General features: G+C 46.8%; 2 protein-coding genes across 3 annotated transcripts in view; one reads left to right on the top strand and one right to left on the bottom strand.

Annotated features, from left to right (window-relative positions):
• The first annotated feature begins 259 nt into the window (after positions 1-259).
• Positions 260-2433, top strand: OLFML3 (olfactomedin like 3). Its single transcript, XM_071768475.1, has 3 exons — positions 260-483; positions 827-1112; positions 1445-2433. Exons 1-3 carry the CDS (start codon positions 385-387, stop codon positions 2227-2229), a joined length of 1170 nt encoding a protein of 389 aa, XP_071624576.1. The 5' UTR covers positions 260-384; the 3' UTR covers positions 2230-2433.
• An 8089-nt stretch (positions 2434-10522) lies between these two features.
• The window catches only part of SYT6 (synaptotagmin 6), a 33548-nt gene continuing 17475 nt past the window's right edge, over positions 10523-26595 (bottom strand). The window contains exons 2-7 of one of the 2 annotated variants that reach the window (XM_071768265.1): positions 23075-23411; positions 20804-21362; positions 17935-18055; positions 16365-16536; positions 15706-15856; positions 10523-12051 (exon numbers count right to left, since the gene is read on the bottom strand). In XM_071768265.1, coding sequence (XP_071624366.1) covers positions 11980-12051; positions 15706-15856; positions 16365-16536; positions 17935-18055; positions 20804-21362; positions 23075-23411 — 1412 coding nt within the window. In that variant the 3' untranslated portion in view covers positions 10523-11979. The remainder of the gene's footprint in view (positions 12052-15705; positions 15857-16364; positions 16537-17934; positions 18056-20803; positions 21363-23074; positions 23412-26595) is intronic. The other variant, XM_071768266.1, reaches the window with a different exon arrangement.

Below are 26595 nucleotides of genomic sequence, written 5' to 3'. Positions count from 1 at the left end.
GGGCCAGCGCAGGTCGGCTCCTGCCCCGGGTGGCTGCGGAGGGGCACACGGAACCGGGACCGTGCCCGCGGCTCCGCATCGTGCCCAGCCCTCCCACCGGCGAGTTCCCCGGGCTGTTCCCACGCTGCCACTCGTGCCGTCTCCGTACCAGAGGCCAGCACCGCGTCCTCCCGTCGCTGCACGGAGCTGATGCACCGTTTCCCGCATCCCGCTGGCACAGTGCGGACACGCGCCGGGGCGCGAAGGGGTTAAGGCGCCTGGGGTTGGTCTGCGGGGAAGGAAGGAGCAGGCTCTCCTCCCCTCTCCACATCTGGATTCAATAAGTGCTTCCAGAGGCCGGAGCATTCCTGAGCACTGAGGTGGAGGCTGCTTTCTCCGACGGCCATGGGGCCCTGGCTCTGCCTGCTCCTCCTGCCGCTCCTCGCCGCCGCCCAGCAGCAGCAGTTCATGGAGTACATGGAGCGGCGCCTGGCCCTCCTGGAGGTACAGCCCTGTTTCGCCCACCGCGGGGCTCCCCCGTCCTCACTCAGCAGAGCTGGGTCGGGGCCCGGCCCCCGCCTCGCCAGTGGGAACCATGGGATGGGCGGGTGGCAGGGGCAGCAGGAGCTGGGGACGCTGGGGGTCTGGGGACGCTGGGGATCTGGGGGCACTGGGGTCTGGGAGCATTGGCAGTGCAGAAGCAGGGCAGGATGGAACCCAGAAACGCAACACCACGGCTGCTGTGCTGCGTGGGTCCTGGGGCTCCCACAGCCACACATGGGCAGTGGGGTGGTTGCTGTGGACAGGCTGTGCAGTGCAAGACCTCAGTGTCCCCTTGTCACCCCAGGAGAGGATCTCACAGTGGCATGACCAGAGCAGCCGCTACTCCACAGAGCTGCGGGACTTCAAGAACCAGGTGCTGGGGATGCTTGAGGCAGCAGAGAAGGAGCGAGAGGCAATGCGGTCGGAGGCGGAGAACGCAGCCGTTCGTGTGGACCGCCTGGAGCGTGAGGTTGACTACCTGGAGACACAGAACCCTGCACCGCCCTGCGTTGAGGTGGACGAGACACTGATGGAGAAGCAGGTGGCCATGGCCAAGAAGAGGAAAAATGAGAAGTACACCAAGGTGACAGGTGAGGGGCTGCAGTTGCTCCCTGGGGTATGGTCCTGGCTGCAGGGTCACCCTGAGCCTTCCCGCATGCTGTGGCATTATGTCCCAGCAGGGCATCTCTCAAGTGTCCCTGTCCCTGGGGTGAGGGTGGCCTCCCCTGCTTGTGGCACAGGTGCACAAAAGGACTTCTTGATGCCAGCAGGGACAGTGCTGCAACCTCCACAGCAAGTTTGCAAAGCAGTGAGGGCAGGGGTGGGACAAGTGGGACCTGTGTAGCTCTGGCACAAGGCCAGACCCATCTCCTCTGCAGGGTCAGTTGGCTTTCAGGCTTTCACAGCTGCCCCACTCTTGCAGACTGCAGTGACACCATTGCAAGCATCAGAGCCATGAAGATCCAGAAGCGTTTCGGCAGCACCTCAGGGCTCTGGACCAAGGACGCTGCAGGGAACTCTGAGAAGATCTATGTCTTTGATGGCACTTCCAACGACACAGTGTACGTCTTTCCCCGCCTACGGGAGTTTACCCTCTACTCTGCTACCCGCAAGGCTGCCCGCATCAAGCTGCCCTACCCCTGGGTGGGCACCGGGCACCTCATCTACGATGGGCACCTCTATTACATCCGCCAGCAGGGCTCCTTCCAGGTGATCAAGTTCAACCTTGCCAACAAGACAGTGGTGGACAGCTCGGTGTTCCCGGCTGAGGAGCAGATCCCCGTCTTTGGGCTCTCTCCCTTCACCTACATCGAGGTGGCAGCAGATGAGGAGGGCCTCTGGGCTATCTATGCCACCAAGGAGGACGAGAAGAACATTTGCCTGGCCAAGCTGGACCCCACTTCACTGGACATCGAGCAGATGTGGGACACCCCGTGCCCACGGGAGAATGCTGAGGGTGCCTTCGTGGTGTGTGGGGCACTACACGTGGTCTATAACACCCGGCTGCCCAGCCGCTCGCGTGTGCAGTGTGTCTTCGATGTCAGCGGCACCCTGGCCCCCGAGGACGCCTCCCTCATCTACTTCCCCAAGCGCTACGGCTCCCACTCCAGCATGAAGTACAGCCCCCGGGAGAGGCAGATCTATGCCTGGGATGATGGATACCAGATCATCTACCGCATGGAGATGAAGAAGAAGCAGGAGGTCTGAGGGGCCATGGCAGGATGCCACCCCCTGCCACCCCCTGGCATATCTGCCACTTCTCCCATCGCTGTGAAATGATGGAATGATGGACCCCTGCCCCCGACCACCCACCAGAACCAGGAATCCCTACCCAGGACCTCCCTGCAGGAACCTGGACTAAATTAATGAGATTTTTCTTCTATGTGATAAAATTAATAAATACAATGCAGCAAGCTGCAGCCACCTGCTTGGGGGGAGCATTGGGTGCTGGGGCCAGGATGCCAGAGCTGCCAGTTCCACATTGCCCCAGAGTCACCCCAAAAGAGACTTCCCTAGGGTGGGGTGTCCATGCAGGGCTGGGCAAAGCAGCAAGTGCAGGTGGCTTCATGGGCAGGGATATTAGGCTGGGGCTTTGGGAAGGGGTTTTGGCTGAGGGATCGAAGCTTGGGCTTCAGGCAGGTTTCTGCTGCAGCAAGGACCCCTCTGACCCCAGCCAGGGCCATCCTGTTTTGCATATACAAAACTGTGAGCAAACGGCAAAATCACTTAGTCTGAGAGGACAACTGGAGATTTTCCTCATGCACTGGGGGGTGTCTGAGCCACCAGGCACCAGATGTTGCAGGTTTTCAAGTTCATTTCTTATGGAGCAGACTTGTCTTCCCTCTGCAGCCAAAGGACTGCTACAAATGCCCCCTTTGCCCCCCTGCAACGCCTGGGTCCCCCGATCCCCTTCACATCCCCATTTCACTGGTAAAGAGTCCCCTCACAGCCCCACTGTGGGGTAGAACATGTGCTGGGACCCCAGGGATACCTGGGGACCTCCAACACTGCCAGGGCTCAAGACTCCCATCCCCAGGACCATGGCCACCACTCCACGTCCTGCCAGTCCCCACTGTGACACACAGTGGTCACTGTCCCATGCTGTCACTTCCACCACAGCCCTGGAAGGTGTGGGATATGGCCCATTTCTGGCCAGAGATGCCGTGGGCTCCCCAGAAACCTGGACTTGCTGTGGTTTGTTCCTGCCACAGTGTCCTGAGAGCACAGAGGATGAGCTGTTGGGTGTCCCCATGTTGTTAAACATCCCTTTTCCCCATCAGATCAGTTCTGGGGTCAAACACCGAACAGGTGATGCTAGGCCAGGGTCATGTCCTGCTCCAAGGGAGGTGCTGGCCCTGGGGAGCTCCCTGCCAAGCACCCGAGGGGCCTTTGGGGCTGCCTGCCCTTCTCACCCCTGTGGTGCCACAAAGTTGGACTTTGGTGTCCCCCACCCACCCCAAGGCTGGCTGTCCTGCAGTGTGCAGGAGGCTTGATATTATCATAGAGTCACAGAATTGGTTTGGTTGGAAAAGACCTTTAAGGTCATCAAGTCCAACTTTAACTTGCTTCGAGTTCTTCTGTATTATAATTAAAGTATCTTTTGATTGCATAAGAAAAATGTTTAAATACACACTTTGAATGACTGTAATTGGATGGTGCTGAAAGTTCAACACACAATGCAAGTCGAGCAGAGAAATTATCCAAGTGTGAAGGACTGTGTGAACTGTCAAGTTAATTTAAGGCCCTTTTCAAGATCAATAACTAACCTAACAGAAATACAATTTTCAGAAATTTCACAGTTGTAAATAATTATGCCACTGATTTCTCTAGCTTGAATTAATGTGATTGATGTGGCAGTAATGATTCTGCACCAGCAACCATCTTCTAACCTGGAGTAAGTCCTGCAAAACCTGATGTATCTCCTGAGATACAGATGCTTGTCTCTGCCTGAGTGGGATGGGGCCCAGAACCCCCTTGTGCTGAGCATCCCGTGGTCAACAAGGATTTTAATCTCTAGAAAATCTTCCTCACTAGGCTTTGCTGCACTGTGGCAGGATGGGCAAAAAGCCTTCATTGCTGGGCAGCTCCCCTGGAGACCTCCTCCCCCAAAATGCTGGCAGGAACCACGTGTTATGTGGAATTTGTTTGGTACCAACACTTCAGGAACAAGAAGTAAAATGGAAAAATAACGAATAACCACTGAACCTGATCATCTTATAAAGCACAGCACTTATCTAGCACTCCACATCTTCAAAGCACTTCAAGGAACACCAACTAATTAATCCTCAGTATAACCCCCATAAAGCAGACAGCATTATCTTCATCTGATGACAAACAGACAAAAATCACATATTGGGTCATTAAGAGGGCCTCAACTCCCAGCTGTCTGCAGGCAGCATGGATGAAGAGTGGCAGCTCTTTGCCACGGTCCCCAAACCCAGGCACCCCCCAGATGCCCCCCAGCCTCTGCTGCCTGCAAACACCAGAGCTCATTTCCTGCTGGGGTTTGTTGATTTCTTTTTTCCTTGTTTAAACATTTATCAACCCCACTAGGAGAAAGCAAAGGTTGTGCCACAGCTGGTGGGATTGGCCAGGCCCGAGTGCCCTAATTGGTATTAATTGCCCCCACCCACCTCTGGGCTGCAGCAGGAAAAGGTTGGGGGCCTGGAGTTGCCTCAGTTGTGGGCAGCAGAGCCCCTGGGCAGCACTGCCCAGTCCAGTCCTGTCCCTAATGAGGGGGATGGGAAAATGTGCTAATGTGGAGTCACCACTTTCCTAGTGAGTATGCAGCTTCTTGTGTTTTAATTGCCAAATATTTTATCTCTTTAAAGAAGAGCCTCTGTAGCTAATAATCCCTTTCATTTCTACTCCTCTTGAAAAATACTTCTCTTTGGAAGACAATCTGATAAAGTAAATTGGGAACTTATGCTAACAGTAGGAAAGGGAAAGAGAGATCTTCTGGCTAATTTCTTTTCCTTTATCTAATTTTCAAGGATATTGGCTTTTTTTTCCTCCCTGACTTTTTGAGCTGACAGAAGCTATTGATAACGTGAAATGGTTCTGCATGTCACATTAGAAACAAGGGAACTAAAATTAAAAGTGGGCAACCTAAGTGTATTATAAAGATGGTATTGTATTGAAACAAGAAGGGGGGAATAATTTCTCCGTTTCATCCTGTCTTAATGGCTGGTTGGCAAGTGTAATCATAGGCTTTTAACTTCAAATAGGTATTTCTGCCCACGTAACATCTGGCTGAGTCTAACTCATCGCACATGAATTAGGAGGCAACAAAGCACTCTATCCAGGGCTTCTCGGGAGAAGTGGGAGGATACAGGAGCTTGAGATGATCTCGAAAGTGTTAAGAGGGACAAGCAATGGCAGCAGCTTGCTTAAGGTCCTTTTACACTTGCTTAAGTGTACCTTCTTGTAAAAATAGAGACTAAGCAAACCCAAATTCACCAGAAATGTTTGCTGGGAGTTTTGTTGCAGAGAGGGAGAACTCAAGCCTGTATTTTCACATCCATATGAACTGGGCTGGAGCTAAATCCACCTCCTCGAGTCCTGCCAGCACCTGGCCAGACTGGGGTCAGCCAGCCACTTCCTCTGACAGTGGGATCTTCTGATCAATCATGGGGATTTATAAACGCTAGCTTAAGCTCATCTCTGTACTATTTCTGATGTTTCTGATCAGTGATTTGGGGCATCTCCCCTGCTGGCCCCTCAGACCCACCATGGCACTTGCACCCCCTCTGCACGCTGGTGCTCAGGAGTGCCATGTTGGTGTAGGTCACAGGAAGGGGCAGAAATTGAAATGTCTTCTGAAAAGGTGGATTCCTCAGAGCTACAGGGCCCCTGCAGAGCTGGCTTCAAATCTCAGCCACTCAGTCTGGGTGCTGGAGGTGCCCCAACTACCCTCATCCTTCCTGGTGCTGGGATGTTCCCCTCCTTCTGTTCCTCTTCACATTTGGGGCTCAGAGCCCTCTCAGAGGAGCTGCGGTTTGTGACACACACCAAGTTTCAATATTTTCCGGACAGTTTCATTTTTCTAAGGGAATTTGCAGTTATTTCAGGGCTTTGATCAAAACAGATCACTGGGTGTGTGTGTTGCCCCCACATTGGGTGTCTTCCTCCATCCAGGGAGGACGTGGCTGGCACAAGGAAGACCCACACAGGCAGCTCACCCCATCCCGGGGACTTCACACATCCTTCAGTCTACATGATTCCACTGGGATTTACTTTAGGGTGTTATTATTACTAATGCTATTATTGTAGCAGATATTTCCTGAGGACAGAAAAATACTAGCTCAGCTATTCAGCTAAGCAGTTCTTCCATTTCTTTCCTCTCTCAAAATCAGGTCCCCAGAGCTTTTCAGGAATAGATTTGAATTTTCTACATTTTACATCCCCGGAGGTGAAAATGCTGAGGGATGCAGTGTGAGGGGGCTCAGGTCGCACCCCCTTCAAAGGGGCCCTGGTCTGCCTGGGGGCTGGCACAGGGATGGGGAGCCCAGTGGCCAGAGCAGCTGCCCCTCCAGCCCCACCAGTGCAGACCCCTGTCCTCATGTGTGCAGGTGCCTGAGGAGGCAGGGAGATAACCATGGAAACTGAGGTTGGTACAGAAAATTGCTGCCATTACTACAGAGGCAAGGTCAAAACAAACAGAACTTAACAAATCCTCTGTTTCTAGTAAAGAACAGAGTGTATTATTGAGTCACTAATTGCTCAGTTAGATAGATCTCTCTAAAATTACCTACTAGCCCTTGGGGAGGCATCAGCAGGGTCAGGGTGGGGGCACAGACCCCCCCCCCCCCAGGCACAGGGACGAACACTGCAGGCAAGGGTGGGCACAGGCAGCAGAACCCAGGGATGGATGGGATGGGGGAGACATCGTGGGGCTGATGGACAAGGTCTGAGTGGGAAGGCAAGATTTTTAATAGGTAGATAGACATGCCATTAAGCAGAAAATGAGAACGAAGATCTAAATGTTCATCAATTACTTCACAATGGAAACCCAGCCCCTGACCTCCAGGTAGCTTCTTCTTGCCAAGTATTGGAGTCCAGCCCATTACTTTTGCAATCCTTCTGGTCTTTCAGTTTTCATTTCCTTTCAACCTAAAATTGCTTCAAGCCTTACAGCCAGGAGGACACTTAACAGCCAAACACACAGGCCACAGACCAGAGCTGTGTTTTGTAACTGGCTCATGCAGAAGATTGCTCCTCACAGCTTCATTCTAAATTGTCAGGTTTTGACTGCAGTTTTTCAGGAAAGCAGAATTTTAAATGAAAAAGCTTTCCCCAACTGGGCCACCGCTCAGTAGTCAATGTCATCTACCATCTCCTGCTTCCTTCCACTCTTCATCTCAGCCTGTCCCAGAAATTGAAATGTTCAGCTTGTTAGGGAAAGAAGAAAAAAATATAATTTAATCAAGAGACATCAGTACCAATAAATCCCAGAAAACTGTGCACAGGTGGGGTGCAGGGCCATCTTGTTGTGTGTTGGCTGCAGCATCCCCTGGTGATGTGTGGGCAAACCAGGCAGTGATGTGCCTCTGATTTGTATTGCTGTGTCTTCCATTTTTCCCTTCACCACAAGGTCTGTGTGGTGTTGGGTCCCAATCTCAGCATGGCCTCAGGCTGGTCCCAGCACCATGGGTGCTCCAACCCCTCTGCCAGACACACAGCAGCAAGTCGGGAGCACAGCATGCAGCAATTAGAGGTTCATTAGATAAATCTGAGGTTACACAAGAGGCAGGAAAGTCCTCCTGGTTTCTGTAACTATTATGTTCTAGAAAAATCACATTAATTCCTCTCCAGGCAGGGGCTGTGCAGAAGCAGCAGAAGCAGCCAGGGAAGCAGGGATGCTCCAGGGAAGCAGGGTGGCAGCAGGCTCTGAGCCCAGAGGGGTCCTGCAGCTCCAGTGGGGTTCTGCTGGGCCAGAGACCCCCCAGGATGGGGAATCCCAGGGTGGTCTTGGGCTTTGGAGGGAATCAGCAGCACAGTGAGCAAAATCCTTCTTCATTTCTGTAAGCTAGCAACCAGCAAACTGGCTTAATTAAGAATTATAGCTCTTCCCCTCTGTCCCTCATGGGAGAGAAGAAACCCTCATCCTCCAAAGCAATTTGAAATGGAGAGGGGTGTGCAGTTGCTAATAGCAGATTAGGAAGTATTCAACCACTTTGGAAGATATTAACAATCCAGAAAGTATTTACATCTATGAACTCGATGTCTGGATCATGTTTCTGGTCACTGATTTGCTCTGGGAGGTTTCTTTGCCTGCCTGGGGCCCGACAGAGCCTCTCTTGCTGCTGCCCCAGCAAATAGCCATGGGATGCAGACCCTGCCCCAGACCCAGTGCCCCGAGCCTCCTGCAGCTCCTCCAGCCCCGGGAGGGACTGCAGGGACCTCGGTGTCACTGGAACCGTGACAGGGAGGAGATGGGGACGGGGCCCCCTGGACTCGGGGCAGCTTTCTCTCCTTATCATATTTTTGCTGGTTATTCCTGATGCAGGTTACAGTGTCTGCACTTGCCTTTAGTGCCGGCTGTTCCCATGGCAACAGAACATGCTCTGGTTTTGGTTTGACCCACCTCAGGTGTTTTATTAGCTTTAATGAACTGCATTTTTAATAGAAACTGACACTGGATTTTTGAAAGACATTTGCTTTAAATTCCATGGTTTTAACTACTAATGATGTGGGAACATAAGATACATAATTATATTCATTACTAATGCACTGTCTTAAAAAAAATATATATAAAGCTATAAAATATAGTTACAAATTATCTCTGAGAAAAGTCCAGGGGGAAAAAAAACCCACACCAAGCATTTCTTGAACATTCAAGCAACATTGCCACCGAGGGCTGACTGCAGAGGTTTGTAAACCAAGCAGAGCTACCAGGATGCCTCTGGCACTTGGACGAAGATCCAGATTTTCTCAGCCTGTGGCTCCACAAAGAGGAAGAATTGTCTGGGACGGTTCCTCTGGCCCCTTGCAATGAGCAGCGCAGCGGACCCGTGGGATTTCACATCTCCCTGTGTCCTCACCATTAAACCAGCAGTCATGAGGCAGAATTCCTCCCTTCAGCCCCTCTGGCCCTTCCTTCAGGCATTGCTCTGTAAAACTGCAAAACAAACTAAGAAGGAAGTGACTTGCAGCCCTCAGTGAGGCATTCACCCCCTCCCCTGAACGGGATCTGCCTGGTTTGCCAGTGGACACTCTCCTCTGGGTGAGTTTTAAAGGATGGCAAACCCACCCCGTGGGCTGCAGCCCTGTTGTGCTTGGCAATCCCTCCTCCTTGTGCTTGGCAATAACTTTAACTCCTCTGAGAGTAACTGTTAGACAGTTAAGAGTCGCAGGGAAAGTGAGGAGTGAGAAAGCAATTTAACTAATCCTGGGACTGCACTTGTGCCAGGCTCAGCTTCTTTCCAGAGTTATAATCCCTCCCTAGATGAAAGGAAAATATTTGCACTTGTATGGGACATTTCATTTCCATTAGTGTGACCAATCTTCTGGAGTGGCTGGGCTGAGGCAATGACAAACACACAATGGTTTGATTATCCCCTCACCAAGGGATGTGGCAAGATCTCAGCAGTGAAAATGTAAGTGTAGGGGGTCTGAGCCATCCAGGCATGGGTGTTATTCACTACCATGAGATCCAGTTTTCCAGTAATGCAAGTGACAGCCAGCACTGAGTGGAAATTGATTATCTGTGTGAAACAAGGATTAAAAATAGGAGCTTTGTGTCAAACCCCACGTATGTTTTGACTAAAACCTAGATAAAAAGAAGAAGGAATAAAAGACAGAGATTATACAGAGAACACCAAAAAACAAGAAGCCAGGATTGGAGAAGAAAAGGATCTGAGTGGGTTAGTGCAATTAATGATTGTCAAGTGCCATCCTGGCATCCAGCTGGGACTGCTGCAGTTTCTGGGGTGTTACCTGTGCTTCAGTCTGCAAACCTTCAAGAGGCACTTCCACTTCCACTGGGCATCTGAGGCTCAGTCCAGCTCAGCTCAAGGTTCAGGGGTTTGCAGTCAGGTTTTGAACCATCTGCCACTGTAAGTCAATTATGTTGGGTGACTGGAAGCTCTTCCCTGTGAGAAGCCCTGGACCATTCCCAGGAAGGATGGATTGGCTCAAAAAGGGGCACCCCCAGCCATGTCCCTCCAAAGAGGCCTACACTGCACTTTATGCTGGAAAGCTGGCAGAGTTTTACTACCTTTTTGTTTTGATGAAGTGTGAGTGCCTAAAATATATTTTTTCTTGTGTGACGAGTGTTCCCCAAGGGTCAGCTGTCCCAGGACAAGCAAGAGCTGCAGGGTTCATGTCCTAAGGAATGTCTGCTCCAAGTCACACCGTCTACCTCAGCAGTGCCTCATTCCATGCCAGTCTGTTATTATCACATTTTACAGCATCAGCTGCCACTACTGTAACTGCCTAAAATCACATAACACACAATTACTGATTTCACAAAAGGAAGTATTTCACCAGACAAGGCAAGTTTTACAAATAAAATGTTTATTGAGTTTCTGCTTCTACAGAATGTGACACATAAAGAGAATTAAGACACAAGGTGTGATGAGAAATTACATGTTTGTCCTTCACTGAAAAAAGATTCAGCTTACCCAGAAAAACAATGTAAACAAATGCCTTTCTCCTCTAGACATGATGTTCAGTGAAGACTGATGATGTGACAATTAGGAAAAAGGAAACTGAAGTTGATCTGAAGATTGTGACTGATGTATGCAGTTCTGCTAACCTGATGTCAGGAGAAATGAATGCCTTGCTAGCAAATTTTGTTTTAACCCAAAATCAAAATATTTGCATTTACTTAATTTAGTTATGGTGGAACAAACAGCACTAATGAACTTTTTAACTCAGAGAAAAATTCACGATGAAAGTGTCCAAAATCCACAGCTGTCTGATAAAGATCAGCTGATTCAGCTGTGTTTGCAAAGCTAGTACTTGGGATGTTATAACTTAATTTTTGGCCACTGCAGCCATGAAACCAGCAAAGTTTCTTTTTTTAAAAAAACTTGGTCTTCCTCCAGGGTTTGGACCCTAGGTATTTTTTTTATTAAGGAAGTGCTAATAGTTCAAGAAAAAAAGGTTGGAACATTTTTTCTAGTATTAGTTGTGTTTCCCTTTGCTCTTTTTCTCATCCTTTGTTACTAGGATGATATAAGAAATAAAGATCTGGTGTTCATGCAAGAATGTCACCAGTTTCTGTAACATCTTTCCCCATGTGTGGCAATGCACTTCTCCCCACTCCACTCCAGATTATGTGATGATGTGTAGGGGGAATGAGCAGCAGCTACCAAGGAACCTTAAGAAACTGTTCATGCAAGTAGCTCCAGGGAGACTTCAAATACAGGGGAAAAGCTGTAACTCTCCCCTGAGGAATCAACAGCGTTTTTATATATGACAAAAGGAGTTTGGGAAAGACACTGCACAAACTTCTAACAGCTCATGAACACCTCTACATGAACAGGAAACCTGCAAACACGCTGCTGGATTTGGGCTGACCACAGGTCAGGAATCTCCAGTACCTCCTGCTGGGAAAAGGCAGGCAGCAGGGCTGTGCTGAGGGTCCCTGCTCCTGCCCACCCCTGCTCTCTGTAGACACTCACAGCATTTGTTTGCACTTTCCCAGCCTTCATAAACACTAACAACTATTTTACATGTTATTTTACAGACCAGACTTCCAGCTCATGTCTCAGTCCACCTTTTTCCTCTGGAAACAGATCCTTACAGTAAAAGCCACAAAAAAAACATCACCTTGGGAGACATATTAGACAAAGACATATTTTACCACAAAACGAGTTTCTGCCTTTACTTATGCAGGAACAACTAGACTGGAAAGTCTCACTGCTGCCTCTGCCACTCAGCAACAAATGGCTGAGACTGTGGCCCAACTGCACAAACAACTGAAGTCCCGGCTGCTCGCTGGGCGCTGCATCATGGGGTGGGTGGTGGTTTAGGTGAGGGACAGGAGCCCTGGCTGTCAAAGCTCGCTGCCCGGCCATGCCACTGGTGGAAGAAAAAAGAAAGCTATTCTGAGCAAACAGGAAAGATTTTTTGGAATCCTTTGTATCCCTTCGCTGCGCTGCCTGTGTGCTGCTCGGCAGTGTTCTGGTCTGCTCTGCAGCAGGTTTCAGCTTAAGGAATGCCTGCATTTAGCTGCTCAGGAAGAATAACTGAACAATTTACTTAATTGCTTGGTAAATCAATTTGTAATCATGAGGACTGCTCACATAAAAAAAAAAAAAACAAACAGCATCTGCTATGAAGACAAAGTTTGCTCTTAGTTTAGTTTTCTGTTGTTTCCTGGGTTAGTGCTGCTGCCTTTTTGTTTTAGAAATACTGCCTCATTGCAAAACTACTGAAGCTTTTCCAGTCTGGTAATTTGACTACAAAGAGGCTGTGTCCAGAGTGCCAGAGACATTTCACAAAGTGAAAATCAGAACAGAGAGTCAGTAGATGCAGCAAGCATTTTTTTTGCCATACTTACGGGATTGTAAATTATTCATCTGCCTTGAGGGCTATTATTATAATTCAAAACCATTACTTCTCATTTTGAGTACTTTCCCATCTCACCATCCTGTTTTATTAAATTCCAATGACAAATGATAGACATCTGCCAGAGACAAAAGGAGTCATGATACTTCCACTGCTTCAGTCCCCATCCCAGAACGATTCCCTCCTCTCCTACATGAGCAGAAAATCTTTGCTGGCCAGTATCAATGCTCTAGCTTCTATGAATTTAGCTTCTGGGGGTGAAAACTAATTTGGAAAATTAAACATCACCCTTGCGTTGGCAAAAGCATTTCAAATGGAACACAGCTGAAAATGAGAACAGGATGGCTGCACAGTGCTCGCAGGAAGATTGTGTGAGCCAAACAACCCTTTGCTCCCCCCAAAATGTGATGAAAACTCCTCCAAGAGTAGAATCAAGTGACCAGTGTGCTGTGAGGAAGCTAGAGCTACTTTTCCTTCATTTAATTAGAAAAAGTGAACATTGTGTATTAACAGTCAAAAGCTAGGAGCAGTTCAATGAAAGTCAAACATGCCCAAATGTCTGGAAGAGGCTGGATTTGCATATCTTTGAAAATAAATGGCTGCTCTTCATTATGGACAGGACTTAGCTCTCAGCAAAGTTATCAGTTTTTATCTGTAGAAATAGTTTAAACAAATAAGTGTTCCCTTGCTGAATGTCAGAGAGTTGTGGCAACATTAAAGACCCATTTTGTATCACACAGATGCCGCTCTACAACATCAGAGAGAGTTTGTCTTTCATAGATAACAGACAAATGTCCAATTTTCAGAAGTCCCCTTCAAAGTCTAAAAAGAAGCGCTGTAATTTTATATTTCTTTTTATAGACACATCACTGAACTCGGCTGATGGATGTGTTGAGAAATGCAGAAGAAATGGAGATGGTGGGATGCCTGTTGCACAGCTGAGAGGCCAAGGGTGATGCAGGAGGTCCAGCAGGACCTCAGGGTGAAAAAGCAGGGCCAGACTTGTGCTGAGGACAGGGGTTCATTGTCAGAATAACTTCACAATGCAACAGCCAGGGGGCTTCTCATCTTCAGACTCTCCTGTGTGAGGATAGGACTTGCCTGTAATTAATGATTCATCTATACATGCTCTGTTTTTAGTGGTGTTGGTCACTAAAGAAGTGTAGTTATTGCTGTTTATTCCTCACTGTTGATAAATACAGCATGTAACCAGAGCACGTTTTCCTAAAGATTCTGGCAATGAAAGGGAAGGCAGAGCAGCAGCCCAGGAAAGGGGGCCAGAGCCATGATGCCAGCCCTGTCAAGGCACACCAGGCAGAGTTGATCAGCCATGGTTAGTAGAGAAGTCCCAGTTTACCCAGGCTTTCCTTCGCCCATCTGCACCCTGTGCTGGTGGGGAGGTAGATGGGGACAGGGGCTGCACTGGGCAGCCCTGAGCCCCAGGCAGCAGCTCCAGCCTCCTGCTGAGACCCAGGTGTGCAACCATCACACTGCCCAGCACCAACCACCAACCTTCATGCTCTCTGGTTTAGATCAAGCATTTCACCAGGGAGGAATGGAAGTGGAGCAGAGGCTGCCACTCATCACTGGAGCTCAGGGATCAACGGGGAGGCAAACGCTCCATTTGCCAGGGCCCCACTGCAAATGCTCTCAAGTGGGATGCTGAAGAGGATGATGACTGTTCAGGGTGCCAGCACACCCATCAAAATACAAGGAAAAAAGGAGGGAGAGCCAGCAGCATCTCCCTCAGCATCTGCATCGCAGGGCAATGAAGTGGGAGCTGGCAATGGGGCCTGCATGGGCTCCCTGTGCCTGGGGACCTGGGGCTCACAGTGCAGGATAAAAAGCTCAAACAGCTTTTAAATGATGAAAAGACACATATGGTAAAGATAATGCAATTAGTTGTTACCAGCAAACACCATTTCCCATTTATTTCTGTCCAGGAGTTGTGTTTTTTTCTACTTGTTTGTTTTTTTAATCTCTACGAGGGACTTGCAGACAGCAGTGCTAAAACTTAAAAGGCCAAATAAATACAGGGACCGTTTGCCTGCTGGCCTTGTGTACCAGCTTGTGGCAGAAATACCAGAACAGATGATCAGAGACTGTTTTTTTCTTTGCTTTTAAGCAGAGCTCCTGACCTGTGCACTGGGGGGTGAAATGATTCACTCAGGGTTTTTTCCAAAGTCTTGGGGGCTTGGAAGTGGTTTTCAAAGTATATTTTAGAAGGTGAGTCATCTTACATGCCTTCCTTTGTTTCTGCAAGCTTTATCACAATAATTATGTCTTTTTTTCTCCTACTGATTATAAAAAACTTTACGAGAGTCTTTCTTTCAAAGACCCACTTGCATCTGAAAAATGATCATATAAATTACAAACTGGAGAAGGAACTCCTGTCCCTGGTTCAGACGTGGCAGCTGGTAACACCCTGTGAGGGGCTGGGGATGTTGCAGACTTTGAGCTAAGGGATCAAATAACTGATCACTGAGCATTTGTGCTAAAGCTCAGCAGTTGCTGGTCACCAGCTCTCGGTGGCAGCATGGGATGGCATCTGCTGCCTGCCCAGACAGCCAGGGTTTGTGAGCAGGATGCCAGTGCTCCAGCATGGAAAGGCCAAAGAAAGCCCAAAGAGCTCTGTAGGAGGATGAGAAAATGGAGTGCAAGGGAGGAGAAAATGCTAGAGATGGCACTTCAGCCCTGTTTTAGCATGTGGGGCTGCATCAAGTGGATCTCTTTCTCTGGAGATACTTAGAGCAACTACATTTGTTCTGTTCATTCTTCCCCAGAGACTTGGAGATGAGTCAACAGAAAAAACCTTTAGGATTTAAAAATGGAAACTTGAAATAGGTGATATCCCTGAACAATTTGTTCTGCAATCAGAATAGTATTTTCTTTCCTTACTGCTCTCAATCTCTAATTAAAAAAACCACACAACAATATGGTAACATCCACATTTGTAAATACAGTGCCCTTCATTCCTGCTTGCAAGCTCAAGGAGCTATTTCGAGGCAATCCAGAGATGCCTGTTTTCTAGAGTTCATTTCTGCTGAGAAAATTCCCTCAGCTCTTGTCAGAAATTCCCAAGTGAGAGCAGAAGCTCTCTGAAAGCCCTGAACCAGCTCAGTCATGCACAGCCCATGCATTAAAAGGAAAAAAAACTCCACACACCTCTTTGAAAGACTTCTTTACCTCCACCAATGGATGCCAGTGTGCGATGGGCTTGCGTGGGTACGCCAGCATCTCGTTCCAGTGGTCTCTGCCCAGTCCTTCAGCATTGACCCCCACACGACAAACCCCAATAATCTCATTGTGACCCACCCTGAAGAACATCACAAAAGCAACACAGTTAACTCTTGGGCAGACAGTCCTCTAGCTGAGGACACTGCCATTGCCAGCAAGAATTACAACAATGCTAGAATGATTTGAACTGTAGGTCAGGCCAGGTACCGAATCTGGAAGGACATGTCATGTAGTGGTGTACAGCAAGAGTAAGTACAAGTTCAGTAATGGATAATTCATACACCCACTGCTGCTCAGAGTAAAACAGTTTGCTTTCTAAATTAGGATGACAGTTTGCAGGACAAGCAAATAGCAAAGGGGAACATTGTACTCACTCGGGAAAATGCCAAAAAGCAAAAGCCCAGCTGCATCGTGCTTACTGTTCTAGCAGGTAGCTTTTCATAACCATAAATAAGTGACATTTTAGCAATAAATCACTAGAGACAGCCTGATGCCACAGAACTCTACAATCAAGGCTGCGATACTAAGGAAAAATTCTATTGAGCAGAAAAGCCATCACCCAAAGGGATATTTTCCCTTCCACCTACCGATCGTAATCCATGACAGAGATTAGCAAACTGACTTGATCCATGTTCTCTGGGGGAATGTCAAAGATTATTGCTTCATTATAAGTGGGATTAAGTGTGTTTTTCTTTATGGTGGTTTTCTTCTTTTTCAGCCTTCGCCCATCACAGAGCAAAGACACTTTGACATATGGGTCTGGAGAGGAAGAGAGAGGAAAAGATTTTCTGTTCATGGAGGGTTGTGTTGCGACTGTTGCAACACAGAAACAGCATCATCAAAGGACAGACTGCAAATTACCATCAGCCAAAGGCACTCCTCGAATGTACTGTTAGAGAAAAGGATGTCTGGGTGCCTATCAAACACTTCTCAAACTGGTGTGAGAGCTGACATGAGGCTCAGGCACTGGACAACCAGCACTGTGGTGCTCTTGCAAGTGAAAAACAGACACTGACAGCAGTTTTTCTGTAATAAGGGATTTCAGGTGTAAGATGACTTCATCTCAGACCAGGAGCCCATGTGCACCAGATGCTAATAACAGACAGTGGGGCACTCGGACATTTCTAGATTGCCTTAATCCTCTCCTGCACTGGTACCAAAAGTATACAGTTCCTGAGATGGTGCAGCATAGTTACAGTGAGCAGGGAAATTTAAAAACCTATTTTCCCAGTGTCAGAGAGCAGCAGCAAGGAAAGGTATTAGGGCAGCTCTGCTTCATATGTTTTCCACTGGCTGATCAGAGCGAGTTACAAACAGCTCCTGTTTGCTGTAGCAGCTGCTCTGGCGATTTCAATGCATTTTCAAGTATCAGTAAATGTGCACTGTATTATTAGAGAAATGCTGAGCTGGCTTCATCTGAAGTCTCAATTCTCAGACATTTAAAATGGCATCAAGCTCCAACTGAGTAGAAATGTTTTCTACAAAGATCTTTTACTGTATTGTTACTGACTTTTACAAAGTGATCAATGAAACTCAAATACTGTGATGCTGAGCTCCTGAAAAAAAAATGCTTTTTATGTTGAAATACAGAATTTATGTCTGCTGAATTTGCAAACCAGCTCTTTGGAACTGTGAATACATACATTTCAGATGACTTTGATCCCAAAGTCTGAGAACTGGGCACAGTTCAGAGGAATGCATGCTCACCTGGGATTTACCAGGTGGCCTGTGATGCTTTTCTTGGGGTGAAATGATTGATTCTGGTTGTGGGAGGTTTCTGATGAAAAACGCCCTACTCACATGAAATTGCTAGGGTCAGTGTCTGCAACAGATCTGTAGCCTTCAACCCAAGAGATGCATCAGAGCTTTGACTCTGCAAACCCTCCCCTGGGGATGGGAAACTGCTGGTGGTCTCCCTGAGCAGTATATTCAGGTATTTAATCACCCTCCCTGGATTAATGCCCCTGGGTTTAAAAGACAGTTCTATTTTCAACATTTTGTGCATTCTTAAAACATGAACGACTCTTTGCCAGGTGTTTCAGCAATGATACAACCTTGGCATCAAGATACACGTGCTCATTACCCACTGAGGCTACTCTGAGGGATAAAGAAGAAACGTGGATGCATTGGGGTCCTTCTCTACCACCCAGCACCTACCTGAGTAACCTGTGATGTCCATAGCTTTGAGATTCCGGCATTTAATGACTGTTAAGGTGAGGCGACCTGCAGTTGGCAAATAACAAAGGGAAAACATGATCTCTCCCAGGTCCACGCTTTCCTTTAATAAAACAGAGAACACATTATATTGGACACATGCAAGAACCAGACAGGCTGCCTCCACCACAATGTTTTGGGCAGGAGTCATGAAGCACCCACCCTCAGACTTTTCACTATTCTCTCATTTTCAAGTCAATGACACTTTACTATAAGGTGGTGCTGCAGAATTTATTTTTCAGTGTATCTCAACACTATTTGGCTCAAAATTAATACAAGCAACAGGGAAAAATATACATCCAAATGTTACGGTGTCAAATAATGGTCAAGGATAATCTTCCACTTCCTCAGTATGTTCTTTCTATTGAAACACCACAGCTAATGCATGCCCCTTTTTTTTTCTGCTCCATTGCTGACACAGAAGTGCTATCTAGCACCAGATGAAGGCCATCAAGGAAATTACATAAGTATCAAGCTTTGAATGAACAGTATGTATCTTCTAGTGCCAAGTGTATGGCACTAACACCTATTTCCTCAAATGGAGAAACAGCAGACAGAGGGGGATCACAGAGAAGTCAGACCTTAACATGCAGTGGGGCTGTAACTATGGCTGTACACTGCAAGAAATGCAACCAGTTACTTTCTAGCACATCCACTGCTGTTGGCTCAGTAAACTTCAGCAGAGGCTTCACAGATTTCAGCAAAAAATGCAGAAGAATGCAGATGGGTCTGAGTAACACAGTGATTTCTCTGAAGCTGGGCACAGATTACTCAGTAGTTACAGACATGGGGCCATGGCTTCAGTACAGAAGAGAACCAAGTGCTTCTCCATTGAGAAGCACTTGAGCTTTTAGGTTGTGACATGCTCAGTTACTTGGGCCACCAACCCCTTTGAGATGCCATCAAAGAGCTAACAAACACGGCATGAGGCACGTATGTGTATGCATATAAACTGAATTAACCAGCAGATGGCAGTCATAAACGTTTGGTAGTTTCCAGATTACACCGAGGCAGCTACCGCTTGCAATGTTAGTGTACCATAAAGACCTTACACATAGCTCTTAGCACCTCTTTTACTTATCTGCTTATCTACTACACCTCCTAACAGCCCATTCCATCATTGCCTCGCTCATGGGAATTCAGGGAATAAAAAAATTTTAAAATCCAAAGTATTATTTAAACTCAAAAGCATTATCATCTGAAGTCAGCAGAAAAAATTTCAGAATACCTTCCAAAAATTGATTAAAAAAAAATTATATTATTTCATACATACAGATCCCACATCTGTAGAGCAAACAACCCATTTAATTTTGGAAACAGAGTGCTTGATTCATTTCATTGTGATATAATGATCTGCTGAAAAGAAATTGTAGCTGTTAGTAGTAGAATGCTGGAACTAAAAAGGCAAGTAAATGCATTGGGCACTTAAAGCTTTGCTAAGTGTTAGGAGAATGGATCTCACTGATGGATGAGATTTTTGCCAAATTATTTCCTTCTTTTTCTCTGGTAAGGCAAAGATTAGATATTTATTCCACTGAAACGTGCAGAATAATAATGAATGTTAGATAAAAGTCTTGATTGTTGACATGACTTCACTTGAGTAACAAATAAATTGAAAATCTTAAGCACAGAGTGCACAAAAGAAACACTGGCAGACAAATGTTTTCTGGACAGAGAAATGTATGACTAGACTTCTAAGTATCTAAATAAACATTGTCTCAGAGGTTAAATAAATAGGTTGCTGGTAAACAAGAGTTTAATGCTCTGACCTACTGAGAGTTCCCACTCTGATCTGTTGCTCACCCTGATGAACCAATGGCACCCTGAGCAGTTTTCCTCTCAAAGAGACAAAATTATCTTGGATTCACAGCCTCAGTGTCAGGGACCAGTAATGAAATAGATGAAAACATTTACGGAGTTATTGCTCCTCTACCTTTAGCACCTCTTGATGCATCTACTGGGAGCTAAATTTCTTGCTTCACAAAATATTACTGAAGGAATGTTATTAAGATAACAGAATAATTTCCATCATGCACAAAAGGGCTTTTAGAGTCCCTGCAGCCTCCAGCTCCCAGCTGTACCTCAGCTGTGGCACCTTGAGCATAATGTGTGCCCCTGACCCAGGCTGCTGATAGCACAGTGAATATCTGGTAGGTTTACTCCAGTGTCACCTGCACCCTAAAAGAGCTGAGTATCACCTCATGTTCCATTCCTCTCCTTGCACTGAGAAGATCTGTCTAAGGTATAAAGCTGACACAAATTGTTCTTTGACCTCATTGTAGCAGGTCAAGAGGGTTTGCTTTGCAGCCATAAATACAGTAAAGAGTAAACCATGTCCTATGGGTACATTATTTTCTTATAGATTATAGAAACTGCAAATTTCCAAAATTCGTATCAGTAGCTCTTAGGAAATAATGGAAGCTCAGAATCAATAACCAGTGCAGGCTTGAAGATGAAAATGTCTCACCAATTCAGAAGCTGTACAATCATTAATTAGATAGTCAAGTGCTAGTTATTCCAATAGCTTATATCCTTGTGTGTCCCTACCTTCTTATCCACAGGACTGATACAATGTATTATTAGTTCCCCAGAGCTCTCCTTGGGTATTATGGAAAAAGTATTTACCCTTCTCCACTTTGATTAAACAGAAATGCCTCTGGGTTTGTTACAGCTGGCTGAGAAGCACTAATATTGGCCCATTCTCAAAGAATGGCACAGCAGGAATGAGGTGACAAAGCCAAATGCAACACTCAACATTTCTGTGAGAGCTCTGCAAGGTGGCTACACAGTGTGTCTTGGGCATGGTACTCACCGTTGTTGCATACTGGATGTCCTTCCAGATGGAAGTCTCCCGGGAAAGGTCTGAGGCCTCAAACAGGTTCTCCAAGATAACTTCTCCTATCATGTCATGTCTGGAGAACCTGTCAAAGTCAAAGACGCTCAGGTGGAGCTTCCTGCCTGCCAGCTCCTCGTGAGGCACAGGGAAGTGGAAGGACTCATCAAAGGTGGGATTCAGAGTCTTCCTGTGGACTCGTGTCTGGAACTTGCGCTTTCTGTCAGGCAGGAGGTAGATCTTCACGTAGGGATCTGAGCTGCCACAGAAGTCTTTGGCTGGCAAGTCAAAAGCCCTGAGAATCCGGACAGTCAGCGTCTCATTCTCATAGTCATACTTGAGAGTGAAGTTAATTTTCCCACAGGTTTTTGCTGCCTCTTTTTTGGTGTCCTCAGAGTCAACAGATTTTTGCTTATAGAGTTCAGGCTTAATGCGACCGATGCTGGTGGGCTGCTCAGCCACAGCTGGGGAGTCCATGCCATAGTCCATGCTGGACACATGCATTTGCCGAGGAAGGTGCCTTTTGAAGGAGATGTGCCTGCAGGAGGAAGACAAGACAGCTGTAAGATTTTCCAAGGACTTTTCTTGCCTTTTTCTCCCTTGAACTACTGATGCTAAGAGAGCAGTGAGAGCACAAGTGCAAGAGGTGCTCCTGTCCTCGAGGCAAAAACCACATGTTATGGAAGTGAATGCTGAAGGGAACACCTCCAGTGATCAAAGGAACTGACCCAGTAAGTTTCCTAACTTTCAGAATATTTGCAGCAAGATGCATTTTTTTCACCTGTTACACAAGTAGCAGCCCACAGATGAACATCAGAAACCCAACACCTCCTTAACCAAGCCACAGAGACCCCAGAGCAGAGACTCTTTCCCACCCTGTTCTTACACTTGCAAGATACAGGCACTGTTTCTCTCAGGAGTCAAAAACCTTTTAAAATGAGACAACCATGGCCAGCTTGGAAAGGTTTTATTCTGGGTATTGCTGTCTCCAGGCTTCAACAGCCTCTCATCAGAAACATAGATAATTCTTGACAGGGAGGAACACACAGACTCATCTGGAAGCTGCCTCTTGGCTTGAGCTCCCCTTCAGCACAAGGAAAACTGTATGTAAGCAAAGCTTTATTTAAGCAGAGCAAAAAAGCTTTCTGTGGATTCAGGGCATTATTTCAGATTATCTGGTGTTTACAAGGGACTCATTTAACTATTTACAGAGCTTGTGTGCCAGTGCATTAGCTTTAGGTGATATGTGGTGCTTGGAGAACTCCCTTCTCCTTGGCAGGTTCCTCAAATGCAGAGGGGCTGTGACTCAGAGAGCCCAAAGTGCTGAGGTTGTTCCCCAGCAGCCCCAGCTGCCTGCCTGTGGTTCATGATGGGTTCTTTTCACTTGAGAGAGTGGGTTTGGAACCTTCCCACATGCAGCCAAGTCCCACTCTGCTTGTCCTAATTCAGACAGGCTGAGATTTTGTTTCCTCCTCCATCGGAAATGTGTAATAAAAGCAGAACATGGCAGAGAGGAATTAATAGCTGTCCAAAAAGCAGTGCAGAAAAATAAAATCAGCATGTTGGTTTTAGCTCCAGCTTCTTCAAACAGAAGGCTGTGATCCATAGTGACTAACTCTGCAGCACTGCAGCCAGTTCCAGAGCAGTGCTTGTGTTCACAGCTGCACACTGGCACATACCACAGGCTTGGCCAGCACCACCAGCAGAAGCTGCCACCATCACCCTTTCCTTCCCCAGCTTCACAGCCCTCTGTGTCAAGGAAGAGCTACCCAAATTCCCAATGTTCTTCCCAGGAAGGTGTCCCAAGGTTCCTACAGCCTCTCCTGATGTGCTGGGCATGATGTTGGTGTCTCCATCGCCAGCTGAGCACAAGTGCTGACTGCAGATGGCTCTGAGCCTGTGCAGTGAGCCCTATGTCCATTCTGCTTATTTAATTGTTTCTGCTAGGAGCCACAACAACAGAAGAAAGCAAAAAGGTCTAATTCTGTCTGACAGCTTACCATCATTGATACTGCAGCCTGCTTCTCATGTTGTAACAAAATTAAAGTGGCCAAAGCATCCTGACGGCTTGACACAATGAGGTCAAGTCACAGTAATAGGACTTGAGTCCCTGATTATTTTAAAAGGGCCCATGGTAAGCCAGCATGAACACATTAATTGGTTAATGACCAGCTGCTAGAAATTAATTAAGCATGTAGGTGGGAGGGCTTTCTTTAGCCTCCAAACCCCAGGCCCCATTCCATGCTTCACCTGGTGGAGGAGGCAGGCTCCGTGGTTTGCCTCTGGATCCGCGTGCGCCGCATGAGGTGTTCCTTCATGGACATCTGGACCTCTGCAGGGATGTCTGGTGACGTGTGGCTGATCTTCACTGCTGCCTCCAGGAAGCTTATGGCACCCGCGTCCTTCAGCTTGTCTGCCATGCTCTCCTTGTTGCAGCCTGCCTCGTGCTGCAGAGCAGCCAAGCTTGAGGAAAGGGCTTTGTTCCTCCAGGGAACCCAGCACAGCTTCCAGAAGAGAAAGAGGAAAACTGCCACCAGGGCCAGTCCACACACAACCACTATCACTGCAAGGAGGCTGATGGAGAGCTCTACAGCAGGAGAGAAGGCAACAGCAACAGGGAGAGGGGAGTAACAGGGAAGAAGAAAAGAAAGATGGTGAGAAAGGCATAAATAATGGAAGAAATGGTCCAAACTGACTTGTATCACAACAAATGGAGAGCTCTTGGCAGTTTTTGCAAGTGAGAGTCAAACACATGTGAGCATCCCCTGGCAGATTTGGGGCTGCTTCCTACTCCAGATGCATCTGGGGAGAAATGGGCATCTCCAGCTGGCCAGAGCTATAAAGTGTTATATCATGATGCTTACACTGACTATAAAATATCATCCTTGGTTTGGTTTGTGACATTGGTAAACTGCTGATCCTGAAACCGAGAATTGCAGAACTGAATGGTAGGAACAAGCTCCAGGGCTGTTCCAACAGGAACTGCCCTTTTGCTTCATACCACAGGTGCTTAGGCACCATACTAAAAAACAAATAATCTCTCTTCTGTGATCTTATAAGCAGATAGTGACTGTACTACCAGCACTCACATCTTGTCCAGATGTGCCTAGCATAGGCAACGGAAAGTAAATTTCTATAAAATAAAATTTAAAATTTTAAAAAAGGAAAGAAAAAGAAAATTAGAAGCTGTTGATGCAGTGAAAGCAAACATAGAGGGAAGCTGTACAGAAAGTTCTGCACCTTCTTCTTTATTCTGGATAGCAGAGAAGCTATGCATATTCTCTGACTGAGTCACTTTTACCTCATACACACAAAATGCATTTCAGCATTTCAGTCTTTTACTTGAGAGAACTTCCATACCCACGGCTAAAGAATCAGGAAAAAAAAAGGAAGGTATACACAGATGTACAAAAACATATGTGTGTGTATATATATATATATATGATCCAGATTGTGAAATGATTCACAGCACATCAAAAAAAATGAAACACTGACTATTTTTGGTTCCTTTCTTACAGTGTATTGATTCCCACCAGAATTCCAACAGTTCAAAATCATAGACAACACCAGTTGCTGGAGATGCAGGCAGGCTTGACACTGGAGTTACACCTGCAGTGTCAGGACTGTGACAGTTCAGTCTCAGGTTGCCCTGACCTCCAGGACAGTTCCCTGGTTGCCTGTGGTGTTATTATGGTGCCCAGCAAAGCAATACTCCTTAAGCTACCTAAGTGCAAGTCAGGACAGAAGGACAGGCAAAAAAAATTTTAAAAAAATCAGACATTCCAGAAGTTTATGCAGAATAACCATTATCTCTGGTGATGTGTAGGCTTGGACCATAAACATTATGTGTTGACATAAATGTTTTATGGTGTGAAACAGACAGCAGCTGCTTAACTCACTGCCCAGACATGTTCCTGAGCTGAGCCACAGCTGAAATGCCCCTGGGTGAGCAGAGAGAGGCTCCCAGAAAGTGACGTGAAGGGAGGCAGGGAGAGGTGCAGCTGCTGGGAAGCAAGAGCATCATTGGTGGAAGGGGATCCACAGGACACGGCTGCTCTCCTCCCCAGCTCCTACAAGTGAAATCTCAAGGAAGGATCAGGCACCAAATGTGACATCTACACCAGATCAAGGCAGCTCTGCCAAACACCTGGGAAACCATCTGTTCTTCTGGTACCCCAGAGGAAATGCACTGTTTTTCCACAAAATTACCTTACTTAGCAAATTCACTGAGCGCTTGAGTCAAAGCTTCCCACCTGCTCACAGGTTCTATGACTCGAAAGGAAGGGCTAGAAGCTGCCAGATTGTGTAGATGGAGAGAAGTAATGCCATCCAGAAGTTTTTGCAACATTTTCTCTCCATCACCAGCCTTCTATACAGGTCAGAATGCACATCTATTTTCTGCTGTTGTTCCAAGGTGGAAATACAGACCACTCCTGGGGTGAATAAATAGGTCCTGTCTTTATCAATAATAAATAGACTTGTACAAGTCAGCAGTGGAGCTTCCTTAGAGATTTGGCTAGATGTTTTCTCACCAAAGCAGAGAGCACAGAGGAAACAGTTTCCTGTTCTTGGAGTTGTCCTGGAACGGTGCCCAGGATACTGGATTTTTTGCAAATATCTCTTTTTTGTACAAAGAAAACAGTTGCAATGCAGAATCTAGTGCTGCAAGGCATTGTTACCTGACAGAAATGTTTCTGTTAAGATACTTCTGCCCACTCCAAGAAGTTATACGTCTCTGCTAGCACATGAGGCTCATTAATGGGAAACATCAGAAATAATCAGTTCTAGCTTCTGAAAAACCTGTTGCCAGCTCGAGAAAGATCTCAGTTCATGTCACTCCTTGCTGAGCTGCCATTCATGATGTATCTGACAGGATTCACAGATACTGCTATGCATGACCTCCTACTCTTTCCTCTGACAACTCTCACATAACTCTACACAAGTAGAAGGGAACAGGATTTTACAGACATTTTTTAAGAATCTTCCTGAGAAGAATATTGGCTTGTCTGAAGATGACATTGAATTACCCAAGACTTTTTTGCGGCTTATTAAGCTTAAATACCAGTTGGACAGAGATGACCTTAATTGATTTAATGAACTTTATCTTACTAATTCAAAAATACCAGTTACTTTAGAAAAAATATCTAGTATTCAAAATGTTATGCTTTAAATGTCCTCCAGCTTAGAAGAAACTGCAAAAACTAGATAATTGCTTTTGTCACAAGGAATGCTCCAGAGCCAGAGTCTGCTGTGTATTCCTGGCATGGATGGAGATAAAACCTCTTCCCTCAAAGACTTCTCCAGAGACAGACCAGACCAGAAGGACACCTCAGCCAGGGAAAAGATTTGCTCACTGGTTGGCCTTACCCCATGCTGTGCAAGGCTTCCTGAGCAGCACAGGGAGGTGTTTATCACTTCATTATCAAATAAGAAGGGGAGCACAAGCACAGGACATCTTCAGCTCCCCCTCACCCTGCTCAGCCTAATGGGGTCCTGGAGCCTCAGATCCCTTGAGAGATGTGGGAGGAATGGCCGAGCTGCCAGCGGACAGCATTGCACCTTGGAATTGAAAATACAAAGCTTAAAGGGAGGGGGTGGCAAATGCAAATTAATGTGGCTGTTTTCCAGGCTTACTCCCCCCTGGGAACAAGAGCCACTTCCCAGAGGAACCCTCAGCTGGAAACTTCTTTGGGTTACAGAGCAGCAATGATGAAGCTCTCACATGACGAACAAGGAGGGAGGAAAGAAGAAGCAAGAAGAAAGATACAGAC

This window comes from Heliangelus exortis, chromosome 25 (assembly GCF_036169615.1).
Source record: "Heliangelus exortis chromosome 25, bHelExo1.hap1, whole genome shotgun sequence".
In the NCBI taxonomy this organism is placed as follows: domain Eukaryota; kingdom Metazoa; phylum Chordata; class Aves; order Apodiformes; family Trochilidae; genus Heliangelus; species Heliangelus exortis.
The sequence above is the reverse complement of the archived record's forward strand: the minus strand, read 5'-3'. Positions and strand labels throughout refer to the sequence as shown.